General features: G+C 41.0%; 2 protein-coding genes and 1 long non-coding RNA gene across 8 annotated transcripts in view; all 3 read left to right on the top strand.

Moving 5' to 3' along the window:
* The window catches only part of LOC124274043 (indole-3-acetic acid-amido synthetase GH3.2-like), a 32,714-nt gene that overhangs the window by 3,655 nt on the left and 1,097 nt on the right, over positions 1-27,962 (top strand). The window lies entirely within an intron of this gene.
* Positions 502-25,709, top strand: LOC124274040 (indole-3-acetic acid-amido synthetase GH3.3-like). Of its 3 annotated transcripts, none has more exons than XM_046709368.1 (5): positions 502-611; positions 861-964; positions 1,536-2,536; positions 23,993-24,199; positions 25,391-25,709. In XM_046709368.1, exons 1-5 carry the CDS (start codon positions 574-576, stop codon positions 25,619-25,621), a joined length of 1,581 nt encoding a protein of 526 aa, XP_046565324.1. In that variant the 5' UTR covers positions 502-573; the 3' UTR covers positions 25,622-25,709. The 3 variants fall into 3 exon arrangements, with proteins under 3 accessions (XP_046565324.1, XP_046565323.1, XP_046565325.1); XM_046709367.1 differs by lacking the exon at positions 23,993-24,199 and adding an exon at positions 3,173-3,379 and having other exon boundaries at positions 25,391-25,700; XM_046709369.1 differs by lacking the exons at positions 502-611; positions 861-964; positions 1,536-2,536 and adding exons at positions 19,990-20,017; positions 20,240-20,343; positions 20,928-21,925 and having other exon boundaries at positions 25,391-25,699.
* LOC124274044 lies at positions 7,379-17,965 on the top strand. 4 transcript variants are annotated; one of them, XR_006897832.1, is made up of 3 exons: positions 7,379-7,429; positions 15,418-15,500; positions 16,567-17,965. It is a non-coding gene; the product is annotated as an uncharacterized LOC124274044 (long non-coding RNA). The 4 variants fall into 4 exon arrangements; XR_006897831.1 differs by lacking the exon at positions 7,379-7,429 and adding an exon at positions 10,694-10,828; XR_006897830.1 differs by lacking the exon at positions 7,379-7,429 and adding an exon at positions 14,540-14,572.

Below are 27,962 nucleotides of genomic sequence, written 5' to 3'. Positions count from 1 at the left end.
AATAATAACACATTCCTGACAACTAATTACAGTTAAAACACACCGGATTTCAATTGTACCAACAGCAATGATAAATTACACTGGCCGTAGGAGAAGCTATATATATAGAATTATAAGGGCCGTAGGAGAAGCTGCAGAAATTTAGCTACATCCAAAATAACAAAATATTCTGCTCCGTTTCTCAAGGACGTATTATGTGATTGTATGTAAAAATTTATTTATCATGTACTCACTTTGCAAAACATGAATTGTGTACATCCCAACTTTTAAAATGCCACTCAAACGATTTGCCTTGCGATTTTACAAAAACTCACACTTTCGAAGTCAAGGCATGCACTGTCTGAATAAAATATAAAATACAGCTTAACTTATGTAAGACACATACAAGATAAAACAAGACAGACATTGTCTGCTCACACACACAAAACTAGATTGTTTATTAGTTCACAAAGGCGAGGAGACCTCGCAATATCTTATATAAGATAACCCGTTCAACAAGTATTTAAACACGTGACTATATGTCCTGGAGTGAGATGGCCCCCATCCACATCAGTATCAGCTACCTGCAGGTACATGGCGCACACGGGGATAATGGCACTGTTATACTTAAGGTAGGAATATTTGTTTTGTTTTGTTTGTTTGTTGTTTAACGCCGCACTCAGCAATATTACAGCTTTATGGCCTCGGTCTGTAAATAATCGAATCTGGACCAGAGAGTCCAGTGATCAACATCGTGAGCATCGATCTACGCAATTCGGATACGATGACATGCTGTGTTGTGGTGTTGGTCAGTGAGTGAGTTAGTGAGTGATCTCGCACTATCCGGAAGTCACCTCGTGGATATTTGTTTCTGTTTCCAGGTTCAATCCATTCCTTGTCCTGATTGTCGGGATTCATCTTGGAACTCTTGGCCTGTATCTTACGTTCAGATCCTCGTCACAGAACGTCCTTGCCCTGCTTATAGGTGAGGGAAGATTTGTTGGGCTTCATTACATACTAGTAACATACGTCTGAACCTGAGAGTATAATGCATGTCTTTGTTGTGTGTATATGTGTTAAAGAGTTTTGGAATAACCTGAAACAGTACATATATAGAACATGTAATATCGATGTAAACTTTTCAGTTTTTTAGATACTGCTGGGTATTGATACTGGACGCAAGTTCCTCAATCACATTCTTCTAGCAGCTAAAAGATACGTTTATATCACAAGTTTAAAACTTTGAAAGTTTTGTGAAATTCTCAAGGACACTATATTAATTGAAAAAATATATCTCCAAATACACCAACAGTATGCACAAATTTAAAAGTAAATGACCGAAAGAACTGCTAAAATAAACTACTATACCTATTATGGGAAAAGGATCTACCCCTTCTGTCATGAAATATTGTGGAAATTGTGCAATATTGTAAAATGGCTGAAATGAATAAAATGTATTAAACAAAACAAAACATACGTTTAAACACTATGTGCAGAATTGCCTACCTTGGTTGACAGGATCCGCTACAAAGTACTGTGTCATTTTATGCTTTCAGAACGATTGGTGGGCATTGTCTTCATGTTGGCCTCAGTGGTAGCAGCAGACATATACAGGTCCAAGCCCGTACACTCCCATACATGGAGTTCCATGCTACAACAATACGTCAGCTTCAAGAAGCTCCTCATCCAGCATTACCACCTCAAGAGAAAGATTCTAGCTTCTATGCAGGACGTGAAAACCGCACAGGCTCACCTCCTGAGAGACATCCTTAATCAAAGAGCAGAAGTGGCCTATGGTAAAGATTTCAAATTCAGAGACATTAATACGGTAGAGGAATTTCTCGCCAGGCACCCACTAACCACGTACATACATTATGAGTCGTACGTGTCTCGTATGGTTGATGGAGAGCGTGATGTCATGTTTCCGGGAGCTCCTCAATACATCGCCCTTTCTTCGGGAACAACCTCGGGAAAATGTAAGAGACATCCAAAGGACCTGAAATTTTTCGGTAAAATGGGTTGGATGTATCTTGCCTATCTCAGAACCACACTGTTCCGCTTTCGACACATGTCAAAGCTGCAATTATGGCATGATATCCGCGTTAAACCGTCCATCACCAAGTCACATCTGGGTGTTCCTATGGGAGGCGGAAGTGGGTCAGCCTATTTTATATGTCCCTTCTCTGCGTCACCACCGGAAGTGTATACCATGGAAAAGTCGCAGACGGTATTGTACCTTCATTCCCTATTTGGGCTCAAAGAAAAATACGTGACTCTCTTTAGTTCAATGTCAACCCCGCTAGCACTCGACTTCTTTAAAACCATTCAGAAGTACTGGAAACAGTTGTGTGAGGATATCGAATCCGGGACAATAAACCAAACCGTTGACCTTGTACCTGGCATGAGGCAAAAACTAGAGACGTCCTTGACTCCAGATCCAGAAAGAGCCGATGAACTTCGGAAGATATTTCGTAAAGGAACTTCTCACTTCGGTCCACTTGTGTGGCCGAACTTCGCAGCCCTCCACGCTCCTGGAACTGGTGCCTTTTCGTTTGCTGTGAGTATATAATTAAGACACCTGGTAATGGACCTGTGGACATTTGATGGTTTTCAAATTCAGACCAAACCATCTGTGTGTGTGTGTGCGTGTGTGTGTGTGTGCGTGTGTCTGAGAGAGAAATATGTGTGTGTGTGTGTGTGTGTGTGTGTGTGTGTGTGTGTGTGTGTGTGTGTGTGTGTGTGTGTGTGTGTGTGTGTGTGTGTGTGTGTGTGTGTGTGTGTACAGAGGGGCGGACAAACGGATGGATAACGCTTTGGTTTAGAACGTATGCATTTGCATATGTCTGCACCAAATGTTGATCGGTTGGTCAATGACAGGGTCAGACTCGGTGAGATTCCTTACTCCACGAGGGCGGTGGGGTAGCCTAGTGTTAAAACGTTAGGTCGTCACGCCGAAGACCCGGGTTCGATTTCCCACATGGGTAAAATGTGTGAAGCCGAGTCCTGGTGTCCCTTGCCATGATACTGCTGGAAGAGCGCTAAAATCGGCGTTAAACCACACTCACTCATTCACTTTTAGGTCCTCTAGGCTTAAGATACCGCTTGATGTCTTCCTTGTTATAATCACTAAGCCCTGGAAAGACGTGTACTAGTTATGGTTGGTGTCTATATTTGCTTTCGATTCTATCATTAGACCGAGCTTCTGAAGAAGAACTTTCTGGGAGGGGTGCCACTATCATCCGGCGTCCATATCTCGTCTGAGAGTCTGTACGGTCTGAACCTGCACGTGGAGGATCAGACAAAGACGGAGTACACAATCCTGCCGTGTCTGAATTTCTATGAGTTCATACCTAAAGACTGTATAGACAAGGAGGATCCTACGACTGTTCAGGCTCACGAGGTAAGCTCATGTTTGTGTGTTTTTCTGAATGTACATTTGAAAGTTAGTGATGGACATTTTGTGTTGTCTATCGCCACAGGCAACAATATTTCAGTAGTATACATAATAGGGGTTTTGCCTCAAACTCCTCTTAGAGGTTTATTTCGGGTTAATTAAGCTCAATGACCCATTACAAGCCGAAACCTTCGACAGGAAATGCACGACCGAATACTTTGGCATACACATGATGTCTATCAGAAATGGATTCGTAAACAACACGTGTTCAGTATGCGGTATTGGAGTGGAATGCCATTATGGTTTGTGCAAAGCCCACAGAGCAGACGTCGTTGGAAACCAACTTATTTATGACAAGAAAAAAGATTATCTCAACGAATGTAATCGACTACTCAGAATAAAAAAATCATTTTCCCTATTAAAGAATAAATATGAATAAAACAATATAAGGATAAGATTTACTACAGCCCACGAGATTACTGGAAAGGAAGCGAGCGCTGTCCCCAAGCTTGCCGAAGTCGCAAAAGTCTCCGAAGAGTACCGCTATGGTTTGGTTGGAGAAACAAGTAGTTTGGCAAATTTACTTGGCGCTGGAATGTATACTACTCACACTTTGCTAAGGATCACAAAAATCCACAACTTGAAATTTGTATCCATTTAAAACTGGATAAATTATAATATGGTAACCCCTCTTTAGGCAAACATACACTTTAATCTAACCTTATGCACCTGATACATGAGTAACCATAAAAATGGTTTTCATGCCACCAGTCAGCCATTTTGCAAATCATGGAACGAATTTCATTGACAAGTACACAACACCTGTCAATAGCAGATATGGGATCCACAAAATGAAATTACATACTGAGACCTAGGATCCATGCTTACAATAAGCTTAGATATTTAAACCAAATTTGACCCTACTTCATAGTTTTCTCTTGAATCCATGATTCGATCCTTAGCAAAGTGTGAATAGTATATTTACAAACGAAGCCCTTTAATGTGGCCTGCCGAATTACAAGGACGTGAATGTTTTAGCTCGATGTCACAACTGCTGTCCTAACACAAAGCCGAGGTTAGGCGCAGAATGGGGGGAGCGCATTGCAGCCAAGCCATCGTCCAGAGATTCAACCGAACGTTAGCCGAACACCTGTTCAGACACCATTATGCCAAGAAATGGCGACGCCCGAAAATCGATCGATGGAATGGGTCGCGTGATTACCTTAAGTGGTAAGGTCGAGCAACAACGAAGTGACGCGTCTCATCTACAAAAAACCCGTTGAGGACATTAGAATGAACTCGTAGACGACCGAATCGGCTACACCACCAAATAAACAAACAGAGAAGAAACTGTCAGGTCGGGTGAGCGTGAGGTATTTATACCATCCCGGTGAACTCGAGGGAGGGGATCGACGTCGTGCCACGGACCCTGTGTGGTCCATGAAAACGTACCAAATCCATTGGGTAGATATCAAAGAGTGAGTGAGTGAGTTGAGTTTTACGCCGCACTCAGCAATATTCCAGCTATATGGCGGCGGTCTGTAAATAATCGAATCTGGACCAGACAATCCAGTGATCAACAGCATGAGCATCGATCTGCGTAATTGGGAACCGATGACATGTGTCAACCAAGTCAGCGAGCCTGACCACCCGATCCCGTTAGTCGCCTTTTACGACAAGCAGTCGCCTTTTATGACAAGCATGGGTTGCTGAAGACCTATTCTACCCCGGATCTTCATGGGTCAGATATCAAAGAAGACAAACCCCTTGTGTATTACCTCAAGGATGGACCCAGCACAGGATTCGTGCGAGAGGAATTGCTTGTTGTACTTCGAGACACGGTATTACCTCCCTATTAAGATTTGAACCCTTTACAGTATATAGGCTAGGCAGTAAGCTGATGAAGCTAGTGAGTTAGACAAAGGAAAGGCATGGAAGCCAATGAAGTAGAAGTAATGAGATGTTTATACAGTAGAGTTTAACTCACTGGCTTCATCAGCTTACTGCCCAGCCCATCATGTAATAATGTTGTTTTCTTTGTTACATTGTTACATTCGGTATATATACTCCCCTCTTCATGTTCCATTTGTGCTTGACAACGGTACGAGAATCTGTATCGAAACGTCGCACTCACGAATAAAAAAGTTGTTGTCCATAAAGTTTGTTCTATATTGTACTTCCCAACTTCTAAAATACCACTCAAAGAAGAGGTTGTTCAAGCGCGTTGGAGTGGACGTCGATGGCCTTAATATTTATTCAGTCCTACGTCGAGTGATTAATCGAGGCCAATTCACCACCCTGTATGACCCTGTTTGACAATTCACCACCCTGTGTGACAGTTTAGGTTTTTTATGGGAACCAAACGGTTACAACTTCTCATGGATGCATATACGTTATAAACGTGTCACCCATGGATACTAAACGATGGATGGGATGTCTCACGACATAAGCTTATGTATTAAGTCAAAAAAAACTCTGTTCAAGAGCGATGCTCCATGGATAAAAGACAACACTTTTTCGAAATAAACCTCTCAGGGGAATTTGCGGCAAAACCCCAATTGTGTATACTACTATTTCAGACCTTTTCTGTTTATAATGGACCTGACAAACCACGATGAGCATGTCCTTTATGAAGAGACTTTACACCCTGGTAAATAATACAGTAGACTACAGTTATAACCAACGGGAACACCAATCTTAGTTCGTTATAACCCTTAGGATTGCTGGGGTACCTAAGAGGTAAAGCGTTCGCTCGTCACGCGGAAAACACTACATGGGGGCAATGCGTGAAGACAAATTCTGGTGGGCTCTGATCCCAATTGCATAGATCGATGCTCATGATGTTGATCACTGATTACTTACAGAATATTTCCAGAAATATAGCTGGAATATTACTGATGTGGCGATAAACAGCACACAAACCAAACCACACCAATCATGACCAACACATTTTGACCAACAAATATAGTAGTTAATGCGCCTGGTCGTCATACCAAACCAAATTTATCCCATGTAATCAAACATACCCTCATCTGTACAGTTACCCTCTGTTATACCCCATGCCCATCTGACCATTCACCCTCTGTAATATCCATTGCACATATGTACATTTAACTCTCTGTTATACCTCACGCTCATCTTTACATTTACTCTCTGTTATATCCCATGCTCATCTGTACATTTACTCTCTGTTATACCTCATGCTCATCTTTACATTTACTCTCTGTTATATCCCAAGCTCATCTGTACATTTACTCTCTGTTATACCTCATGCTCATCTTTACATTTACTCTCTGTTATATCCCATGCTCATCTGTACATTTACTCTCTGTTATATCCCATGCTCATCTTTACATTTACTCTCTGTTATATACCAAGCTCATCTGTACATTTACTCTCTGTTATACCTCATGCTCATCTGTACATTTACTCTCTGTTATATCCCATGCTAATCTGTACCCTTGTAGGAAATCGAACCCGGGGCTTCGGCATGTCAATCAAAGGCTTTAACCACTAGGCTACCCCACCGCCCCAGACACAAAAAAGATGAATCTGCTAAACGTGTTGCCATTACTTCTTCAGATCGTCTGACTTTCTCAATAAGTACCCTGAGTTCTTGTTCACGAAGGCCGTTCACGACGCTGCTAAAACGTGGAGGTCAGGAACATCGTTATACAGCTACATGGCATGTTTGAACCAGCACCTCGATGACGTAACAGGTACCAAGTTTCATAACAGTTCCATATGGTATATCATGTAAGATGTAATAGCGGTGGTTAAGCATTGACAAGTCCAGTCTTCAGACAGTCAGTATCTAAACGCATTACCCCCCTTACAGCCCATACCAGGATTCGGTAGAGGGCGCGAGAGTCGATGTAAAGCAACGGAGCATTAATTCATTGGAAATTTTAATTTGGAATTGAAAATCTAAATACATATGTTTATCATTTTTTATTTATTTATCTATATCTTATTTTATTTATTTATTTATGTTTTACTAATTAATGATAAAAATGCAGCAGAGAGGGTTCGGGTGATCCTGGCACAGTCAGGCTGGTAAGGCTCATCATCAGCTCAGGGCCCTCGCCCCCTCTACACGCAGCCCAGACAATGAATGGGACTTCTCCCAGGAAACACTGCCTAGTCGAACCCAACAAGAGCTTTCCGGAGAATATGTAGACTCTCGAACAGTGCAGCCTTCTGCATTACCCAGTGTGTCAGAAGGGCTGTACTCCCGGTGGAGAACCCGGGCACTCACCTGATCTGCGCCAAGAGATCAGGAGGGACCAAACCAAGGGCACCGAGAACAATGGGGAGCCTGACGACAGTGTACATGGGATGCAAGCGAGACATTTCAAAGGCGAGGTCCGGATATTTGTGATGCTTTTCCTTAATCTTGCCAATCACATTGCTGTCAAAAGGGACAGAAAATTCAATAATATAAATAAATTCATTGGCTTTATCAAAAAAGGACAAGATCGGGTTTGCTAACTGGAATTCTTCTGAGGCTGTATGTCGGCCTATTCCAGAGAAGTTTGAAAGTATTATTTTCCATGACGCCCTGAACATGTTCAGGGTCGTACTATGGATGGACCTCGGAGTCAAAGCCACAGGCATGGCGGAGACGGTAATAAAAGCAACGAGCCATGCCATCATGTCGTTTAAGATATGCTGTTTGTGCCAAAGAAGGGCATCCACTGATAAGATGTTGGACAGTATCTGTAAATTCATTACAAAGTCGACATTTCATATTGATATTTTCTTTAAGAATCACATTTAGGTGATTACGAGTGGGAAGTGACTGGTCCTGAGCAGCAAAAAAGGAAACCCTCAGTTTCACATTTAAGACCAGCCGACTTCATCCAGGCGAAGGAGTCAGTGGGATTGCTATTCTGTTCAACACAACACACTGCATGTACACACGATGCAATGGCTTCTCAGAAAGCTTCTCCATAAAAGACCGACTCTGGGCAGACTTGGTGAAGGACTTCACCTGGTTTACTCCCATATCTGTACCGTCCAGCAGTACATCGCCATCAACAAAATCAACCTCAAATCTCAGATTCTGTACAACAACCTTGGCACGCCTAAAATTGCTGTGGAATTCCTTGCTTTCATCATGAGTCTTCACATGCATCACCAGAGGATCATCCGATAAATAAATATGTGCAAAAGTACACAATAAAATTCTGTCATGAAGAGCATCCACATTAATCAAACCCCAACCTCCAGAATTGATTGGCATGTATAAACGGTTAAGAGAGGAACGAGGGTGGTGGGCTCTGTTATCAGACATGATCCTTCTGGTCAGACGGTCAAGACTCTGGATGTCTTGTTTTGTCCAATCAACTACTCCAAAGGAATAGGAAAGGACTGGTACAGCAAAAGTATTGGTGGCTTTGACCTTGTTTCGAGCATTTAGTTCTGAGCTCCAGATTTTCATTAAGCGAGATTTATACTCGGCCTGAAGTATTTCTTGAATCTGGGCATTTTGGAGCTTGTCTCGAACTTGCATTCCAAGATAGGTGTAGGTCTGATCTTCCACAAGATGCTCAATACTTCCTCTCCCCTGTAACTTGACCGATCCATCATTAACTACCTTGCCACGTTTCAAATGAAGAGTATTACATTTGTCGAGTCCAAATGTCATGCCAATATCATTAGAAAAGGACTCGACAAGGAGAACCTGCTCTTTCAAATTGGTATCTCCTTTGGCAAGGAGCTCGATGTCATCCATGTAAAGGAGATGAGTAAGTGGTGTTGGGGATCTGTGCTGAGGAGGTCCGGGATGGTAACCCTCCTCTTTATTGAGCAGAAAGCTCAAAGGATTTAGAGACAAACAAAAAAGAAAGGACTGAAGGAGTCCCCCTGGACAATTCCCCTTCTGATTGGCATAGATTCCGAAGTCTGCACCTATCCTTGCGAGTACATCTCAAGTTGAGTCGACCAGCAGCTCATTAAAGACTTGAGTAAATAAAGTAGTCGCTCCGGGAGGTGAATACAACGCAGAGACTTAAGAATCCATTCGTGAGGGACAGAGTCGTATGCTTTTTTGTAGTCAATCCAGCACATGGAGAGGTTGCGGTGATATGTTTTAGCCTCTTCCAAAATCATTTATTCTGTACAAGAAGTTGATCCTTGCACCCCCAACATTCCTTTCTTGCTCCCTTCTGCTCTCTGTAAATTATATCATTGGAAGAGCAGTAAGATGACACGAGGTTTGTCAAACACCCTGTGAATATTTTGTATTGTGTATTCAAACATGTGATAGGGCAGAAGTTTTTGGGATCAGTCAAGTCTCCTTTCTTGGGGAGAAGTATTGTGCGACCTTTGCAGAACCATGGGGGGACATCACCTGTGTCCACAAGAGTATTGAAACAATGTAGTAATGGTGTTTCGAATGCCATCAGGCCCTGGGGCTGTATTAGATTTGGACTTTTTTATAACACTTCTCAGGCAATCTGGTGAGATGTAACAGACAAACGACCTAGTTAGTTTCTCATGCATTGCATGGTCATAATCACGGACCCACGGTGCCTCAAGGTTACAGTCGCCAACTACAGACCACAACTGTTTCCAGAACCTTTCATTTGCATCCATGGGAGGCCGTTTATCATGCTCACCATCACCGCTTGTTTTAAGTTGCCTGTAGAAGTGCTTTTCATTATTTCTAAAACGTTTATTTTGTTTGATGAATTTGTTTTTCTTTTCCCATTTTTTCTTTCTTTCAGTCTAAACTTTTATTTTTGCCTTAAGAGAATCGACAATTTGGAGAAATACCTTTTCTTTTGTTGTCTTGTACTGTAATTTTAATTTCCTCCAAATTGACTTTTGCCGTTTTGACATTGGACTTCCTGATGATCTTATTTTCAGGCACAACTCTATCAAGGATATGTATTTTCTAGTTTCCGTTAGTTTTACTTGAAACCGTGTTTTCTTTGGTGAAGGTTTCTTAGATGCTTTTTCTTTGGAAACTTTGTGAAGTTCCTCCAAGGTTCGAGCAGCAGCATAGACACAACAATTTACTTCATGTAATGAACAGTCCGCAGAAAGTTTCATAGAAATAATGTCATTTAATAAATTAAAATCATGTTTGGGAAAAGATACATTTGTTTGTTGAATTGGCCTCCGTTTTTCTAAAGGTATATCAGATATTTCATCATAAATAGAATGAAACAAAATATACACAGGATTTTCTGAAAGATCTGCAACTGAAGAAGAGAAAGAGTGAGGGTCCGACATTTCGGGGCCAATTGGCTCTATGCCAGAAGAATTTCCATCAGAAAGAGGAAAGAGGTTGACACGGACATCCATTAGAAGTTTTGGGTCTGCTGCCACTTGAGCATTCTGCTCATGCAAAGGTTCCTGACGGGCACCAGTTGTTGGTTGAACTGGCTCACGGCGTATGAGATTTATAAGACGCCGGAATTGGTCGCGGCGATTTTGCTCCGTCAGGTAAGCATACATGGGCATGGCATTGTCCCAATGCAGCTTAAGCGACTTGACATTGATGCGTGGATTATCAGGCCACCCTGTAGCTTTCGCACACTCAAGTAGTGTGGATTTGAGATGGTTTGACCAAGATATTCTTGGCTGGGTTCTGTGCCTTCCCCTGGGGCAAGTCCCATCTCCAGTATGGTTTGTTTCTTTACCGGAGGAAGGCTGACTGGGCTGCGGAAGTGAAAGATTGAATTCTTCTTGGCTTGTAGTAACCCAGTAATTTCCCAGCTTCGGGGTCTCAGCCCTAATTGGGTGATGTACATTCAGTTCAGGGAATATAATTCCCCTATCTAGGCCCACCACGAAGAGGCGAACATCATCAGGCCCTTGTTATTATTATTATGTTTTACAGATTAACTCATTAAGGCCGAGAGACGCATATATGGGGCAAATTAATCAGCTCCTCACAGCGAATGACGTGTTTATGGGGCAGTTAATTAGCAGTTTCTCACAGCGAGAGCCACATACAATCGTCAACAGAAAGCACCTCTTATTCAGCGAGAGACGCACATGTGTGTTGTACTTTTCAAAATCGCACTGTACCTATTATTTCAACCAATTTAGCAGTACTGAGCAAATGTTAGCTTTTCTAACGAGAGATCCCACCTTTAGTATCAATCAGAAGAAGTATTTAAAGTGTTTTGATAACAATTGCTAATCATTATCATAGGCTTGTACAGCGTTTAGCAAATGAACAAATGTCGGTGAGAAAGGGGATTATGATGTTTTTACAGAGGTAAGTGCCTGGTACTCGAGTAGATTAAACATAACTGAACTTACTAATTTGAAGTTTACTGAATTGTAACTAGTTGTTTTCCATAATCTAAAGTTCGTAATGTTACCTAAGCGAATATAGTGATAAGTCGCGCCTTTGCATCGAATACATAGATACATGTCAGTGTTATTACTGTCAACGCGTGGATTATATGTCAACTGGGGAATTAGCTCATAATTAAGATGAAGTGTGCGTTGATAAAGACGAAGGCATAGTTGAGTTCAAACATCTTTAGTACATGACAAACAAATACACAAGACATGAGCTAAGTGAGCGGAGTACCCCAGGGCGTTTCCTACGAGCGGCATTATCCTGCTCGTGGTCGCCCCAACAGACAGTCCAGTACTCCTTCACTGTCTAGATGTGAGCATACTAAGTATATATACAGTTTTTGACAACAATGGACAGGCGACGACTCATCAATGGACAGACAGAAAAACAATAGCACTTCCTTGACCAGTTGATGTGATGGCAGACACGGCCAGGGGGGATTACCAAAGAAGGTTATACATGTTTTATACAATAATTAATGGGCTGACAAGTCAATTTACAATGCGGTAGTGATAAGGATGTACAGTAGTGATTAAAAATACAGCTTAGTGTCATATATATATTACAATAAAGTCTCACATGTCTTGAGTACATAGTTTTGGACTTTTTAAATATTTGGACGATGACTGTCCTGAATTAGTCCCTATAACATTACAACAATGAAATGTTTTACTGCGTTTGTTACAAAAGACAGTAAGTTGGTAATTCAAAACATTGTCACACATGGACAGAAGTAATATCATAAGTTATTTCATGTAAGCCATACAAAGGTATTTCAAGCATTTTTGTTCAAGCTGTTGAAAGTTTCATGTTGATTTGAATTGTCAGTTTTCTATGCAATTTTCATGAGCATTCTGTAAAACGTTTGTATTTGATCTGTGTAATTATCAAATCCGGTGCAATTATCACGTGTATCAATCAACTCAGTCTCTATTGATCCATCATCAATAAAAGCTGGATAGTATTTCAGTTACGGTATCGATACACATGCGTATAATCATTCGAGCAGATTACAGTAATGAGATAATTGAACGCCTCTTTCGACCTTGAAATAACAGCCTCCGGTAGAATGCATATGTAGTTACGTCCTTTGTGAAAGGTTTGTCCCGTGACAAGTGTAAAATAAACAGATGCGCTGTTATATCATTGGACATCTTGCGTTATGGAGTCACGCCCCTCTCTGTGATGTTTATACATGCATGCACATCTGTAATCTTATGAACCTCGTTTGCATTCAGTAAAGATATAGGCACGCCCACCTTCATAAATATTGGGGTGGGGGTGTCAACTGCAAGTTTATATACTATGATGAATAATTCAGTATAGTGTCACCTCGTGAATTCTGTAATGCGTGTACTTTAGTTTGGATAGTCATTCGTATCAAGGTGAAGATTATATTTACATGTACAGCACACCATTATGTTTTATGTACTAGTGGTGTGCATAAAATGTATATGAAAATAAATACTACCTCTACTCAGTGGTTGGATTTCAATCGCTTTGTTTTACTTATTGAAAAACACTAAAATGAGGACAAATAAACTCGCCAAAGTGACTATCTACTCCTATTTGTCTTATGTGTGTACAATGTATTTCATACATCGTTACCAGTGTGTATGTTTACAATACACAAACTGTTACATGATAGCTTGAGTTGATAAAGCCGAAACCCAGCATATCGACTGGTCAAGGATATAGCCAATAACCAATCTCTATCCAAGCTGCTGAGTGACCAAACGTGCTCTTCAGAAATTTCGCCCACGCCCCGTCACCTGTCCTTTCCTCTGTGACAGGTATCTCATGATACGATTGGTCCCTGTTTTACATATGACCAGCCACTATACTGAACAGTTGAGATACCAGTGTGTATGTTTACAATACACAAACTGTTACGTGATAGCTTGAGTTGATAAAGCCGAAACCCAGCATATTGACTGGTCAAGGATATAGCCAATAACCAATCTCTATCCAAGCTGCTGAGTGACCAAACGGGCTCTTCAGAAATTTTACCCACGCCCCATCACCTGTCCTTTCCTCTGTGACAGGTATCTCATGATACGATTGGTCGCAGATAACATATGACCAGCCACTACATTGAACAGTTGAGATACCGAACGTTCTATTCGGGAAATTTGATGACGCCCTATCACGTGACTCTTTGTTTAATGTCTATGCAAGGAGTATGTAGTATACATTTTGTAAATGTATGTTTGTATGGTCACGTATGTTTTCTGCATTAAATCTGTATGAAATAAAGTGCAATGCTATGAATGTGCTTTATGCTAGTCACAGACTAGCGTTATAGTACTTCCATTAAAATAATTCGTAAACACTAGAAATGTATCGGCAGAACCGCTATTTTCGTCGAAGATTATAAAGTATGAAAGTAAATTCTTCTTTACAGTATGTCATTGTCATAGATGTTTTGTAAATTTAAACCTCAAACAATGATATAAGAGAGAGAATTATTTGTTAACGTGTGTCTCATCTGTTACATACAAAGAATACATGTGTATGCATATTGTGATAAAATATAAATGTACAAGCCGACAAAAAGTCTACAAGAGAAACTTGCAATAAAATTACATAAAGCTTGCAATACACGACATGTATTCACACCTGATTTCTTTCAACATATATCTTTACGACACAATTAAACAATCAGGACTTGTTTGTACGACTAGACAGTTTCCTGTGATCCCCGAAACCTGCCAGGGAAATCAGGTGTGACTAGCACTAATTAGTCTCGGCACAGAGAGTGGGGAATCAGCGAGGGCTTCCAGGTGTTGAGTAGTGATGGGGCTCTCGGGCTTGATGAGTTAAAGATAGTATGCAGCAGGGAGGGTTCGGGTGATCCTGGCACAGTCAGGCTGGTAAGGCTCATCATAAGCTCAGGGCCCTTGCCCCCTCTACACGCAGCCCAGACAGTGAATGGGACTTCTCCCAGGAAACACTGCCTAGTCGAACCCAACAAGAACTTTCCGGAGAATATGAAGGCTCCCCAACACTGCAGCCTTCTGCATTACCCAGTGTGTCAGAAGGGCTGTACTCCCGGTGGAGAACCCGGGAACTCTCCTGATCTGCGCCAAGAGATCAGGAGGGACCAAACCAAGGGCACCGAGAACAATGGGGAGCCTGACGACAGTGTACTTGGGATGCAAGCGAGACATTTCAAAGTCGAGGTCCGGATATTTATCATGCTTTTCCTTAATCTTGCCAATCACATTGCTGTCAAAAGGGACAGAAAATTCAATGATATAAATGATTCATTGGCTTTATCAAAAAGGACAAGATCAGGTTTGTTGACTAGAATTCTCCTGAGGCTATAAATGGCTATAAATTACTCCAGCACATGTAACGTTTTACACACAGCAGGAATGAGTGATGTTTAAACAGGCATAATTATTGACAACAATTCTCACAATTTACAATTACAATAAAAATTAGACTAGTTGGACGGTCTCCCGTTAGGTTATGAAGATGTTATGTGCTTCAGTACTTTTGCGTAAAACTCAAAATGGTTCGATAAATTGTACGTAAGTTTGTTGTGTATTTTCTTTGTTTTGTTTTGATTGTTGTTAAAAGCCGCATGATCCAGACATATGGCAACAGTCTGTATTCCAGTCTGGATCGGACAATCCAGTGATCAACAACATCTGTCTACGCACTTGGGATACGATGACATGTGTACGTAAATTCGTACGTGTGTAACATACAGGTGACGTTTCCTGTGAGCGGTGCTTCTATATATTTCTGGAGCTTGAAGATGACTCTACCTTATCAGATGAAGACAAAGAAAAGGTATGTCCCTGTTTCAGTGAGTGGGTGAAATATGACTGACGCAGCTTTAAGCAGTTTGCAGAACGTCCATGGTGTTCAGAGGCAGTGTTCATTGCCTCCTTGAATATTAAAGCAAGTAAAATATATTGAAAATCAGACACCAACAAAAACAAAGTGCTCGCACATAGAAGTTCCTCCGTGGTTGGTTGGTTGGTTGGCTAGTTGGTTTATGGTTTAACACTCAGCAATATTCCAGGTAAATGGCGGCAGTCTGTAAATAATCTAGTCTGGACCAGACAATCCAGTGATCAACAGCATGCTCAACCAAGTCAACGAGCCTGACCACCCAATCCTGTTAGTCGCTCTTACGACAAGCATGGCTTGCTGAAGACCACTTCTAACCCGGATCTTTACGGGTTCCTCCATAGCATGAGGCAATACATTACATTAGGGACGCTATACAAATAAGTCTGTTTTCTCACAGATTTGTAAGTCTCATGTTTAGTCCCTGGCTACGGGGAAAGAAACCTTTCCAAATTTCCTAGTGGACCACAGGACCAGTGAGTGGACAATAATTAGTGATACTGCGTGCATTTGTCTGGTCCAAAAGAGAGAGTGAGTTTAGGTTAACGCCGCACTCTGCAATATTCCAGCAATATAGCGGCGGTCTGTACATAATCGAGTCTGGGCCAGACAATCTAGTGATCAACAGCATGAGCATCGATCGATCTACGCAATTGGGAACCCATGGGATGTGTCAACCAAGCCAGCGAGCCTGACCAAAGTTTGCAAGAATGTTTACTAGCCAGGGACCACAGGACCAGCGTTAACTTCGCACACTGTGGCTGCAAGCACTGAGGGCACCTTACAACAAACAGATAACACATTACATTGATTTTGATGACTGCAAATGATATTACTCAAAGGGGTGTTTATTTTAACAAGGCATTGACTGCCTTGATATGTTTATGAATATTTCAATCACTGTCAATTATTTCAAATATTTGTACACTAAAACTACCCGAGCATTGCAATATGTCAACATCCTAATACAAGAAGGATCTTTAAGATCTTTTCAATGTTTCAGGTTGACGTTGCATTACAATCCCACTTTGAGGTCTACCACGAAATCCGCTCCACGAGTGAGTTTGTCGACCCTGTAGTGATCCAGGTGAAGTCCGGGACGCTTGACGTCATCAAACAGGTCAACTGTGACCTCAACTCAAAGGCTGCAGTACAGCAGTACAAGTACCCGAAGTTTACGACGAAACCCGAATTGATACGATTCCTGTTGGCAAACAAGTTGTGACTGTTAACAACTGTGGCAAGATTCATTTTCCCAAGAATAGAGAAACAATGGACTCTTGAAGTACTTGGTGTCCTGAGGAACCATAGACTCTTAACATACTTCCCTGAAACCTTTTGAGAAACATTTTGTCATGGTTAAATGGGTTGGAGAATTTTATGACTGATTCCTACCACTGCTGTTTTCTGTTTTACCACAAACGTACTTGATATGCTGGGGAACCATGGACTCATTATGTCTGAGAGATGACCGAGAGATTCCCCGTATTGGTACAATGTGTGAAACCCATTTCTAACGTCCCCCGTCGGGATATTGCTAAAAGCGGCCAAACACCCAACTCACTCTTCAAATAAATGTGATAATCTGGGTTTTGTCGCCGCCATACGAGTATTGCAGCACAACAAGCACCTAAACCCACCTGAGCCAAGTGAATCCAAACAAGTTACGTGTTTATACAAATATCGACATATACAAATGGCCATAAATATTGCCGCGCCAGGTGACAGATGGGTCTACAAATGTACGTGTAACAGTGACAATAATTGTGAGCATAGAAATATTAGCTGTTAAATGTCGGACGTCAGACAAACGGATATCTTTCAAAGATCTCACCACCCACCATCCACACCACCCACCAACCACCACCCACACCACCGAGATAACTATTAGGGGACAAGGTTCAAGGTCATTGACAGTCTTGGCAATTACTTCATGTCTATCGTAGTGGGTATGGTTTTACGCCGCATTTAGCAATATTGCAGCAATATCACGGCGGGCACAAAAGAAATGGGCTTTACACATAGTACCCATGTGGGAAATCGAACCCAGGTCTTCAGCGTGCCGAACGAACGCTTTAATAACTGGTGCCTCACCGCTCCCTGTCTATCATAGATATCTGGAAGGTAAATGTACTAAAACAGCATGGACCTTTCCAGCATTGTCTAAACCAGTCCAGCAGTTGTGTCAGGTTTACTTTGCACCTAGTTACCCAACCTTAGCCTGTTTTGGAGTCTTGACTATTGCCCCAGTGAGGCGAGTGTTATCAAGTTAGTACATGTATATATGCTGCGTAAGATACTTGTCAGTGTATTTCAACTGACATTCAGTCTGTACTGTCACTTCTTTCGTGATCTGTATTGACTTGTAAACTTAGTGACATTAAATTCAGTCGTAAATTTTATTATATTTGTATGTTGTTTGTTTGTTTCACATTGCATTCTCTTTTTCTGCTTATCTCAGTGCAATCTGTGAGTAATTGTAGCTTAACGCCGTACTCAGCAATATTCCAGCTATAAGGTGGCGGTCTGTAAATAATCGAGTCTGAACCAGACAATCCAGTGATCAGCAGCATGAGCATCGATATACACAATTGGAATACGATGACATGTGTCAACCAAGTCAGCGAGCCTGACCACCCGATCCCGGTAGTCGCCTCTTACAACAAGCATGTGTTGCTGAAGATCAATTCTAACCCGGATCTTCACGGGTATCAGTGCAATCAGAACCTTATAATAGTCCCTCATATACAAGTATAAACTGTATATCCGTCTTTACAAAACTCCTTTTATAAGCAAGATGGTTCATGGCCAGGCAGGTTGCAAACATATTATGCTCACAACACATCACGAGTATTTGCGGAGTGTTTGACACGAGACGGGCGGATTCGAGAGTTGTCATGACATAGTACATGTAGGTTTAAAAACAAAACTTCAGTTGAACCTTCTCTCAGTGGGAGTCCCTTTACAAAGGTCTCTCTGTTGTCGCTGTCTATTCATGGCCCTTCTTATTCAAATCTCACATAACAGTTCGCCGAGAAAGAGCGTCGTGACATCACACCGTAAGCCGGATAACGCCAGATCCATCTGCATATAGTTCTAGTACCGTATTAGAAGACGGTTATAATCTAAACAGTAGGACTCAGCTCTACGTTTTTATTTGAAAACAAAAGAAAACAGTCGACAGCAAGTTGACTTATGAATTGTCAACGTTTTGTCACAGGACAGACACGAACGCGGTGATCCAGGCGAGTGCGACGTTACTATCGGCTTCACCGTCACGGCTAGTGACCTTTGAAAACAAACTGACGTACAAAAGAAAGTACAAACCTGATACTTTGGTAAAATGTTTTCCTGAAAAGAGCGTAATATTTAGAAAAGTGTTTTGAAGGCAACTCAAAAGTCACAAATATTGTGTACGTGCTACAATAACACCATAGATACCAGTTGGAACATTGCTAGCAAAATATTTACGTTGCTTTAATAGTCTCAAAGCACCAGGTGTGTACTTTCTTTTGTATATCAGTATACTAAAAAAATAAGGTTATTTCAAATACACAATGCCATTTTAGAAAGTGGTCAAATGTAACCTATGTTCTATTTGGGATTACGCTTTCTTAGTAAAGTACAGATTCTAGTACTTTTTGGGTTGTGTCCCATCCGGGATTCGAACACACACCCTCAGAGTAATCCAAAATATAACATTTGTTACATTGACCACTTTCTAAAATGTTATAAATTACACTGCCATATAAGGGCCGTAGGAGAAGCTGCAGAAATTCAGCTACAGACATCCAAAGTAACAAAATATTTTTCTTAGTTTCTCACAAGGACGTATTGAGAGATTTCATGTTCAACAGATTACCATGTACTCAATCTGCAGGTCCGGGTTAGCATTGATCTTCAGTAACCCATGCTTGTCGTATGAGGAGACTAACGGGATCGGGTGGTCAGGTTCGCTTATTTGGTTGGCACATGTCATCTTTGCCAAATTGCTTAGATGGATGCTCATGCTGCTGATCACTGGATTACCTGGTCCAGACTCGATATATAGCTGCAATGTTGCTGAGTGCGGCGTAAAACTAATCTCACTCACTCACTCACACACTTTGCGAAACATGAATGGTGTACGTCCCAACTTCTAAAATGCCACTCAAACATGTAGCCTGGCGAATTTTAAGCAAATCACACCTTCGAAGTCAATGCATGCACTGTCTGAAGACATATGCAGAATAACACAAGGCAGACGTTGTCCGCTCACTCAACTAAAAATATTTGTACTATTTATTCACAAAGGGCCAGGAGAGCCTCGCAACAACTTATATAAGATAACCTGTTCAACAAGTATTTGAACACGTGACTATATGTCCTGGATTGAGGTGGGCCCCATCCACATCAGTATCAGCTACCTGCAGTTACAAGGCTCACACGGGAATAATGGCACTGTTATACTTCAGGTAGGAATATTTGTTTTGTTTTGTTTGTTTGTTGTTTAACGCCGCACTCAGCAATAATACAGCTATATGGCCTCGGTCTGTAAATAACCGAATCTGATCGTGAGCATCGATCTACGCAATTCGGATACGATGACATGGGGAGGTGGTGAGTTAGTGAGTGAGTTAGTGAGTGATCCCGCTCTATCCCGAAGTCACCTAGGCGATATTTGTTTCTGTTTCCAGGTTCAATCCATTCCTTGTCCTGATTGTCGGGATTCATCTTGGAACTCTTGGCCTGTATCTTACCTTCAGATCCTCGTCACAGAACGTCCTTGCCCTGCTTATAGGTGAGTGAAGATTTGTTGGGCTTCATTACATACTAGTAACATACGTCTGAACCTGAGAGTATAATGCATGTCTTTGTTGCGTGTATATGTGTTAAAGAGTTTTGGAATAACCTGAAACAGTATATACATAGAACATGTAATATCGATGCAAACTATTCAGTTTTTGAGATGCTGTAGGATATTGATACTCGACGCAAGGTTCTCAATCACATTCTTCTAGCAGCAAAAAAAGATAAGTTTATATCACGACTATAAAACATTGAAATTTTTGCGAAAATTCTCAAGGACACTATATTAATTGAATAATATATCTCCAAATACACCAACAGTATTCAAAAATTTAAAAGTAAATGACCGAAAGAACTGCTAAAATAAACTACTATACCTATTATGAGAAAAGGATCCCCCTTCTGTCATGAAATATTGTGGAAATTGTGCAATATTTTAAAATAGCTAAAATGTATAAAATATATAAAACAAACAACAAAACATACGTTTAAACCCTCTGTGTAGAATTGCCTACCTTTGCTGACAGGATCCGCTACAAAGTACTGTGTCTTTTTATCCTTACCTTGTTCTTTCAGAACGATTGGTGGGGTTTGTCTTCATGTTGGCCTCAGTGGTAGCAGACATATACAGATCCAAGCCCGTACACTCACATACATGGAGCTCCATGCTACAACAATACGTCAGCTTCAAGAAGCTCCTCATCCAACATTACCATCTCAAGAGAAAGATTCTAGCTTCTATGCAGGACGTGAAAACCGCCCAGGCTCACCTCCTGAGAGACATCCTCAATCAAAGAGCTGATGTGGCATATGGTAAAGATTTCAAATTCAGTGACATAAATACGGTAGGGGAATTTCTCGCCAGGCACCCACTAACTACGTACATACACTATGAGTCGTACGTGTCTCGTGTGGTTGATGGAGAGCGTGATGTCATGTTTCCGGGAGCTCCCCAATACATCGTCCTTTCTTCGGGAACAACCTCGGGAAAAAGTAAGAGACATCCAAAGGATATGAAATTTTTCGGTAAAATGAGTTGGATGTATTTCGTCTATCTCAGAACCACACTTTTCCGCTTTCGACACATGTCAAAGCTGCAATTATGGCATGATATCCGTGTTAAACCGCCCATCACCAAGTCACATCTGGGTGTTCCTATGGGAGGCGGAAGTGGGTCAGCATATTTTATATGTCCCTTCTCTGCGTCACCACTGGAAGTGTACAGCTTAGAAAAGGAGCAAACGTCACTGTATCTTCACTCGTTATTTGGACTCAAAGAAAGTTGCGTGACACTTTTCAGTTCACTGTCAACCCCGCTTGCACACAACTTCTTCAAAACCATTCAGAAGTATTGGAAACAGTTGTGTGAGGATATCGAATCGGGGACAATAAACCAAGCTATTAACCTTGAACCTGGCATGAGACAAAAACTACAAACATCCTTGACCCCAGATCCAGAAAGAGCCGATGAACTTCGGAAGATATTTCGTAAAGGAACTTCTCACTTCGGTCCACGTGTGTGGCCGAGCATGGCAGCCCTCCACGCTCCGGGAACAGGTAGTTTCTCATTTGCGGTGAGTATCAACACCTTGCAGTAGACCTGTGGTCATTTAAACAAATCAGATTATTTTAGGTTCAAACAGATCTGAACTGATTAAGAAGAAGAATGAAAATATCTGTATCGTCCCCAAATATTGACGGAATATTGCCAGAAATAGCTGAAACCTCACTCGCTCAATAAAAGTTGCAATATCCATTGTAGCCTGTATTTGCTCAAGTTGATCAGCTACTCGGCCTTTCAAGCATCTCTCCGTGTTACATGCAATGATATTTTACTTTCATTCTCCATTCACAGTTGGTTGCAAGAGATGTCTTTGTAATTATATAGTATTTGTATTAATCATCTTGTGCATCTCCTTTGACATGAACTCACCATTGTCCACCCTCGAACAAATAAGGTCAACAAATTGTTGCATAAAAACAAAAAAAGTAACGGACTAAGAGTACGTTCTTGTCGTACACCAACCAAGCAAAAATACTCAAATAACCTGTTTCTTTTACCCGCAGAGACTGCAGACGTATCATAACTGCAGACTGTATGATGCCAAAACACCCAATAATTTACATTAAATGATCAGATTCTTGAGAGACATTTAGAAATACACAATGCCATTTTAGGAAGTGGTCAAATGTAACATATGTTATATTTGGGATTACACTTTCTCAGTAAAGTACAGATTCTAGTACTTTTGGGGGGTTGAGTCCCATCCGGGATTCAAACCCACACCCTCAGAGTCAGACTGACAGTGTGGCAGTAGATGGGTGGATTGGCTGGTCAGTGTCCGTTCCTCCTTGTCCCTGACTTGTCTTTCTGTTGGTCTGTCCACGAACTTCCCCCGTGTGTCAGCTCTGTCTTTAGGCTTCCTCTGTCCTTGCTGCTTCTTAAGGCAGATGAACGAGCAACAAACTGTCGGCGATTACCATGGACATGAGTCGGTCATATTTCGACGGGATTGACATATCTTGACATAGCTTGACATGATTATAATTTACAAAACTGTATTTTACTGAAAAATATGTCCATTTTAGAGAGTATATGTCAGTCAACGATGTTTACTAAATGAACCACATAGAAATAGAAATAGAATGCAGTGATATCAGTGAGAAAACCACACACAATACTATAACCAGTAGAAATTTACCAGTAAGTTCAGAAAAAGATTAATTAACACTTAAAAGGAAGAAATGAATAATGATGAAAGAATGTGAAAAAACAAAGGAAGTTCTATGACAAGTTTTATACTGCTACAAAGGACTACAAGATATGAGCACATCAACAATTTCACAGTGATCTTGATATTGAAACCATTATACAATGAAGTGGATAGTCTACTACTAATGAATGAGATATCTACACCTGTTAAGCCATGTGAAATAACCTCCCAGGAAGTGATGAATTCATCAGAGGGACATAAGGATTTGCAGTTACAGATTCTTAAAAATAACTTCAAGAAAGACACATTAACGACAATCGTGCAGGCGTTACGTGTTTCCTAAAAAGTACCAGAGACAGAAAAAGTAGTGCTCTATATGCTAAATGAGATTTCCGCATAAGTGTATATAAGTATTTGCATGGCTAATAGACCGTTAATGCCTAAATTAATGCCTGATATTCAGATTGGATTCATTACAGGCATATGCATAAGCAATAACATTAGTCTCTTGCACGACATTACTTACGGAACCAGGAGAACCAATAAAAAAAACTGGATAAATAAAAATATCAATACAAATACATGTCCCTAAAATTAAGTAGCACAGACAATTATTGCCCAACAAAGTATGAATTACATGAATATACTATACGTTTACCCAACATTTCTTCTAGGAGATATCATTTTAATTAAATTGAAACAGATTGATTGATTGATTGATTGATTAATTGATTGATTGATAGATTGATTGTTGGATGGATGGATGGATGGATGGATGGATGGGTGGGTTGGTTGGTTGGTTGGTTGGTTGGTTGGTTGGTTGATTGGTTGGTTGGTTGGTTGGTTATCATCACATCCATCCCCCCTGGTAAGACGGGTACTAATTTTGGTTGGTGCCTATATTTGGTTTCGATTCTATCATTACAGACTCAGCTTCTGAAGAAGAACTTTCTGGGAGAGGTGCCAGTGTCATCCGGCGTCCATATCTCGTCTGAGGGTCTGTACGGTCTGAACCTGCACGTGGAGGATCAGACAAAGACGGAATACACAATCCTGCCGTGTCTGAACTTCTATGAGTTCATACCTGAAGACTGTATAGACAAGGAGGATCCCACGACTCTTCTAGCTCACGAGGTAAGCTCGTGTTTGTGTGTGTTTCACTGAATGTTTGTACATTTGAAAATAAGTTGTAGACATTTTTGTTTCTCTATCGTCAACAATATTTTCAGACATACCACGCCGGTCGGTAAATATACGAGGAGGGCAGTGGCTGATTGTATGAGCAATGCCCTACACAGTCAGATTTTAAGTCACAGTTTACAATGCGATCGCTGTTTTTAAGACTGAGGGTCAACTTGTGGTTTCATAACAAGATCTATGTTTCGTGCGTTAGGTAAAATTACGGTTGGTGTGTTGTTTAACGCCACAGGAATATTCCATCTGTATGCAGGCGGTCTGTAAATAATCGAGTCTGGACCAAACAATCCCTATATCTTCCCTGTACCCACAACATTCACCTCTATCTTTCCCCAATAATACCCCATGTTCATCCATACACTTATATTCTATACGCTATATTCTCCCTTTCTCCTTGTCAGATCCTATGTTCATACGTTTTTTTACCCCCTGTAATATCCTATGCTCATCCGTATATTTACCCCCCTGTAATATCCTATGTTCATCTGTATATTTACCCTCTGTAATACCCTTTGTTCATGCGTATATTTACCCCCTGTAATATCCTATGTCCATACCCGTGAAGGTCCGGGTTAGAATGAGCCTTCAGTAACCCATGCTTGTCGTAAGAGGCGACTAACGGGATCGGGTGGTCAGGCTCGCTGGCTTGGTTGACACATGTCATCGGTTCCCCATTTCGCAGATCGATGCTCGTGGTGTTGATTACTGGATTGTCTGATCCAGATTCGATTATTTACAGACCGTTGGAATATTGCTGAGTGCAGTGTACAGCTCATTCACTCACTCACTCACTCACTCACTCACTCCTATGTTCATCCGTATATTTACCCCCTGTAATGTCCTATGTTCATCCGTATATTTATCCCCTGTAATTTCCTAAGTTCATCTGTATATTTACCCCCTGTAATATCCTATGTTCATCCGTATATTTACCCCCTGTAATATCCTATGTTCATCCGTATATTTACCCCCTGTAATATCCTATGTTTATCCGTTTATTTACCTCCTGTAACATCCTATGTTCATCCGTATATTTACCCCCTGTAATATCCTATGTTCATCCGTATATTTACCTGCAATATTCATCCTGTTATTTCCCATATAATATTCTATATCCTCCCCCTGCAGGTTGAGGTAGGTGGAGAGTATGAGATGGTGGTGACGACGTGGATGGGGCTGTACAGATACAGGACCGGGGACGTTGTGCGCGTCAGCAGCTTCACTGGGACGACTCCCAACTACACCTTCTCCCAGAGGTACGATGATGCACTGTTACAGGGGTTTTATTGTAACGGGTTTCGTGTACCAAGGGATGTTTGTCCATTTGTTCTTGATCGCCGCCCTCAGCGGTTGCTTTAGATTAAATGCCCTAATGGAGCAGTGTGCGAAATACTCCTGATGTTGGAAAACGGAAGTAAAAATCTTCAAATCATCATCCGATAATTAAATAGTGACCAGACAGTCCACTGATTGATATTGTGAGCAGTTAACCATATGGTTACCACTACCTTTTTAACAGTCAATATTGTAACGAAATAAGGAAAAGGTTTATTCCCTCCGTGGTGTAGTGGTTAGGTCGTCGGCCCGGAGAGCGGAAGGTCGCGGGTTCGATCCCCGACCGCGGCATGCCAAAAGACGTTAAAATATGGTACCTGTTGGTCCCTGCCTGGCGCCCGGCATTAATGGGTACAACAAGGACTGGTCGGCTCGGAGTCAGTATAATGTGTTTGAGTTGGGTATTCATGCTTCACTGCGGCATGGTATCTCAGTTGGCTAGCACTATAAAACCAGCTTCAGTCTGGGCTAGTACAAGCAGCCGCACCTACTCTTTCTTAGTAAAGTAGAGATTCTTAAGTACTCACGGTAATAGAAATAAAATGGTTTATGATGTTCATTTTATCAATAATTTTAAACCAAGTAACATTAATTTGTTAAACATTCAATAATCACCCTTTTACACAAAGTTTACTCTTTGACATTATTTGTAAATTCTTCCGAGAAAGATTATTTTACAGGACAGAAAATCTGTACAAATAATTTATTTAATGTATTATGAAATTTCATCAGATTTCAAATTTAATTTTCCGATGCAAGCTATAGTAAGCAAATAAGGTGAACTCTTCACATGTCTGCTAATATAGTTTCTGTACTAATAATATGTTTAATATATTTTTATTAATATTTACAAAATTAACGATATCGGTAAATTGGAAATTATGTGTGTTTTTATCGCAATATATTTCACACTTTTATTCTTAACACACGATTATCATATGATCACATGTTCACAGCGTTGATTGTCACGAGCACAGAGACTATGAGTCCGGACATTGAAACTTTGATCGCCAATGTGTTCAGCTTCTTTAGTCCAGAGATAGATCGGGGAAAACCTCTTGTTAGTCCCGACAGAGTGGTTTACCGCACAAGTCGAGCATTGGGAGTTCCATATGACAAAGTTGATTCAGTTGTATACAAAGCAAAGCAAGTAGGGGTCGTCTCAAAAGTTAAAAAAGGAAGAAAACAGAAGTTCCAGTAAATAAAAATAAACCATGCCCCAGTTACATGTATACAAAACAAAGCAAGTAGGGGTCGTCTCAAAAGTTAAACCAGGAAGAAAACAGAAGCTCGGGTAAAAAAAATAGACCAGTTACATGACGTACAGCTTAACCTTGAGTCAAGGTCATGTTGTCCTGAGAACGCCGGTCCGCCATTGTGAACTCAACACCATCGAGTTTATCTGGGCGAATTGCAAGGGGTTTGTGGCTAGGCATAACGCGGTGGTTCATGTTTCGTTTGGAATTGTAACTCTAGAGGTTTGGCGGAAAGCTGAGGTCACGTCATTGCCATTGAGAGAAGTCAAGTTCAACCAATCATCCTCTCTCTGGCAGACTCCGAGTCAGAATCCAGTGACTCTGACATCGATGAAACCTGATTCAGCCTCATATAGTGATGAATCATACTTGAATCATCATGTAATCTTCACATCCCCTGCTTTTGACATTTGAGAAGAATAAAGCACAAAATATAAAATGCCACATTTCATTATGCATATAATGATTTAGTTTCCTTTTTCAATATTCGTAACAGTAAATCTCTAAAAAGAACCTATTCAGCGCTTGCTTCACATCTTCAAACAATTGAAAAATATTATAGGACAACGAAGTCTCCCTACCTTCAAATTGTATTCCCACAGTGGAAGAAAAATATTAAATATTGTTTGCATTTTTTTATAATAATATCTACCGATATACATTTTGCTTCATATGATTCCTAAATTTAATTGTGATATCTGTTTTGTCCAGACAGACGGATGGACGGACGAACATCGCTCACGCCATTAGAGTGTTCCGGATTGTTAGATTACATGTGCCTTTACAATTCGATATGAATGAGATATACCTCCCGCCTTGTATTGGCATTTTGAATACAAAGTTCTCTTTATTCAACAAAGTATGTTGCACGCTCTGGCGAGCGCGGGCTTGTAAAAATCCGTCAGTATTCAGCGTTATCTACAATTCAGGGTGACATGACTACCTCGTCATTGCGCGCATCATATCAACAGTGCTTTCATTTTTTTCATTTCATGAGAGGTTTCCTTAAAGAATGCACTCGAAAAACCACGGGTTCTTTAACCTTGCTGACCTGTGATGTCGTGCATCCATCTGCCTATGAATGCGTTATCGTTGCATAATTAAGTTCC

Source organism: Haliotis rubra, unplaced genomic scaffold (genome assembly GCF_003918875.1).
Source record: "Haliotis rubra isolate DU_JTF1 unplaced genomic scaffold, ASM391887v1 Scf187, whole genome shotgun sequence".
Taxonomy (NCBI): Eukaryota; Metazoa; Mollusca; class Gastropoda; order Lepetellida; family Haliotidae; genus Haliotis; species Haliotis rubra.
The sequence above is the reverse complement of the archived record's forward strand: the minus strand, read 5'-3'. Positions and strand labels throughout refer to the sequence as shown.

What these genes read in the sequence shown, in the direction of transcription:
- LOC124274040 (XM_046709368.1), top strand. Translation starts at nt 574, where the DNA reads ATGGCGCACACGGGGATAATGGCACTGTTATACTTAAG. An exon ending in ATGGCACTGTTATACTTAAG is followed by an intron (nt 612 to 860) that starts GTAGGAATATTT and finishes TTCTGTTTCCAG; the next exon opens with GTTCAATCCATTCCTTGTCC. An exon ending in CGACTCTTCTAGCTCACGAG is followed by an intron (nt 24,200 to 25,390) that starts GTAAGCTCGTGT and finishes CTCCCCCTGCAG; the next exon opens with GTTGAGGTAGGTGGAGAGTA.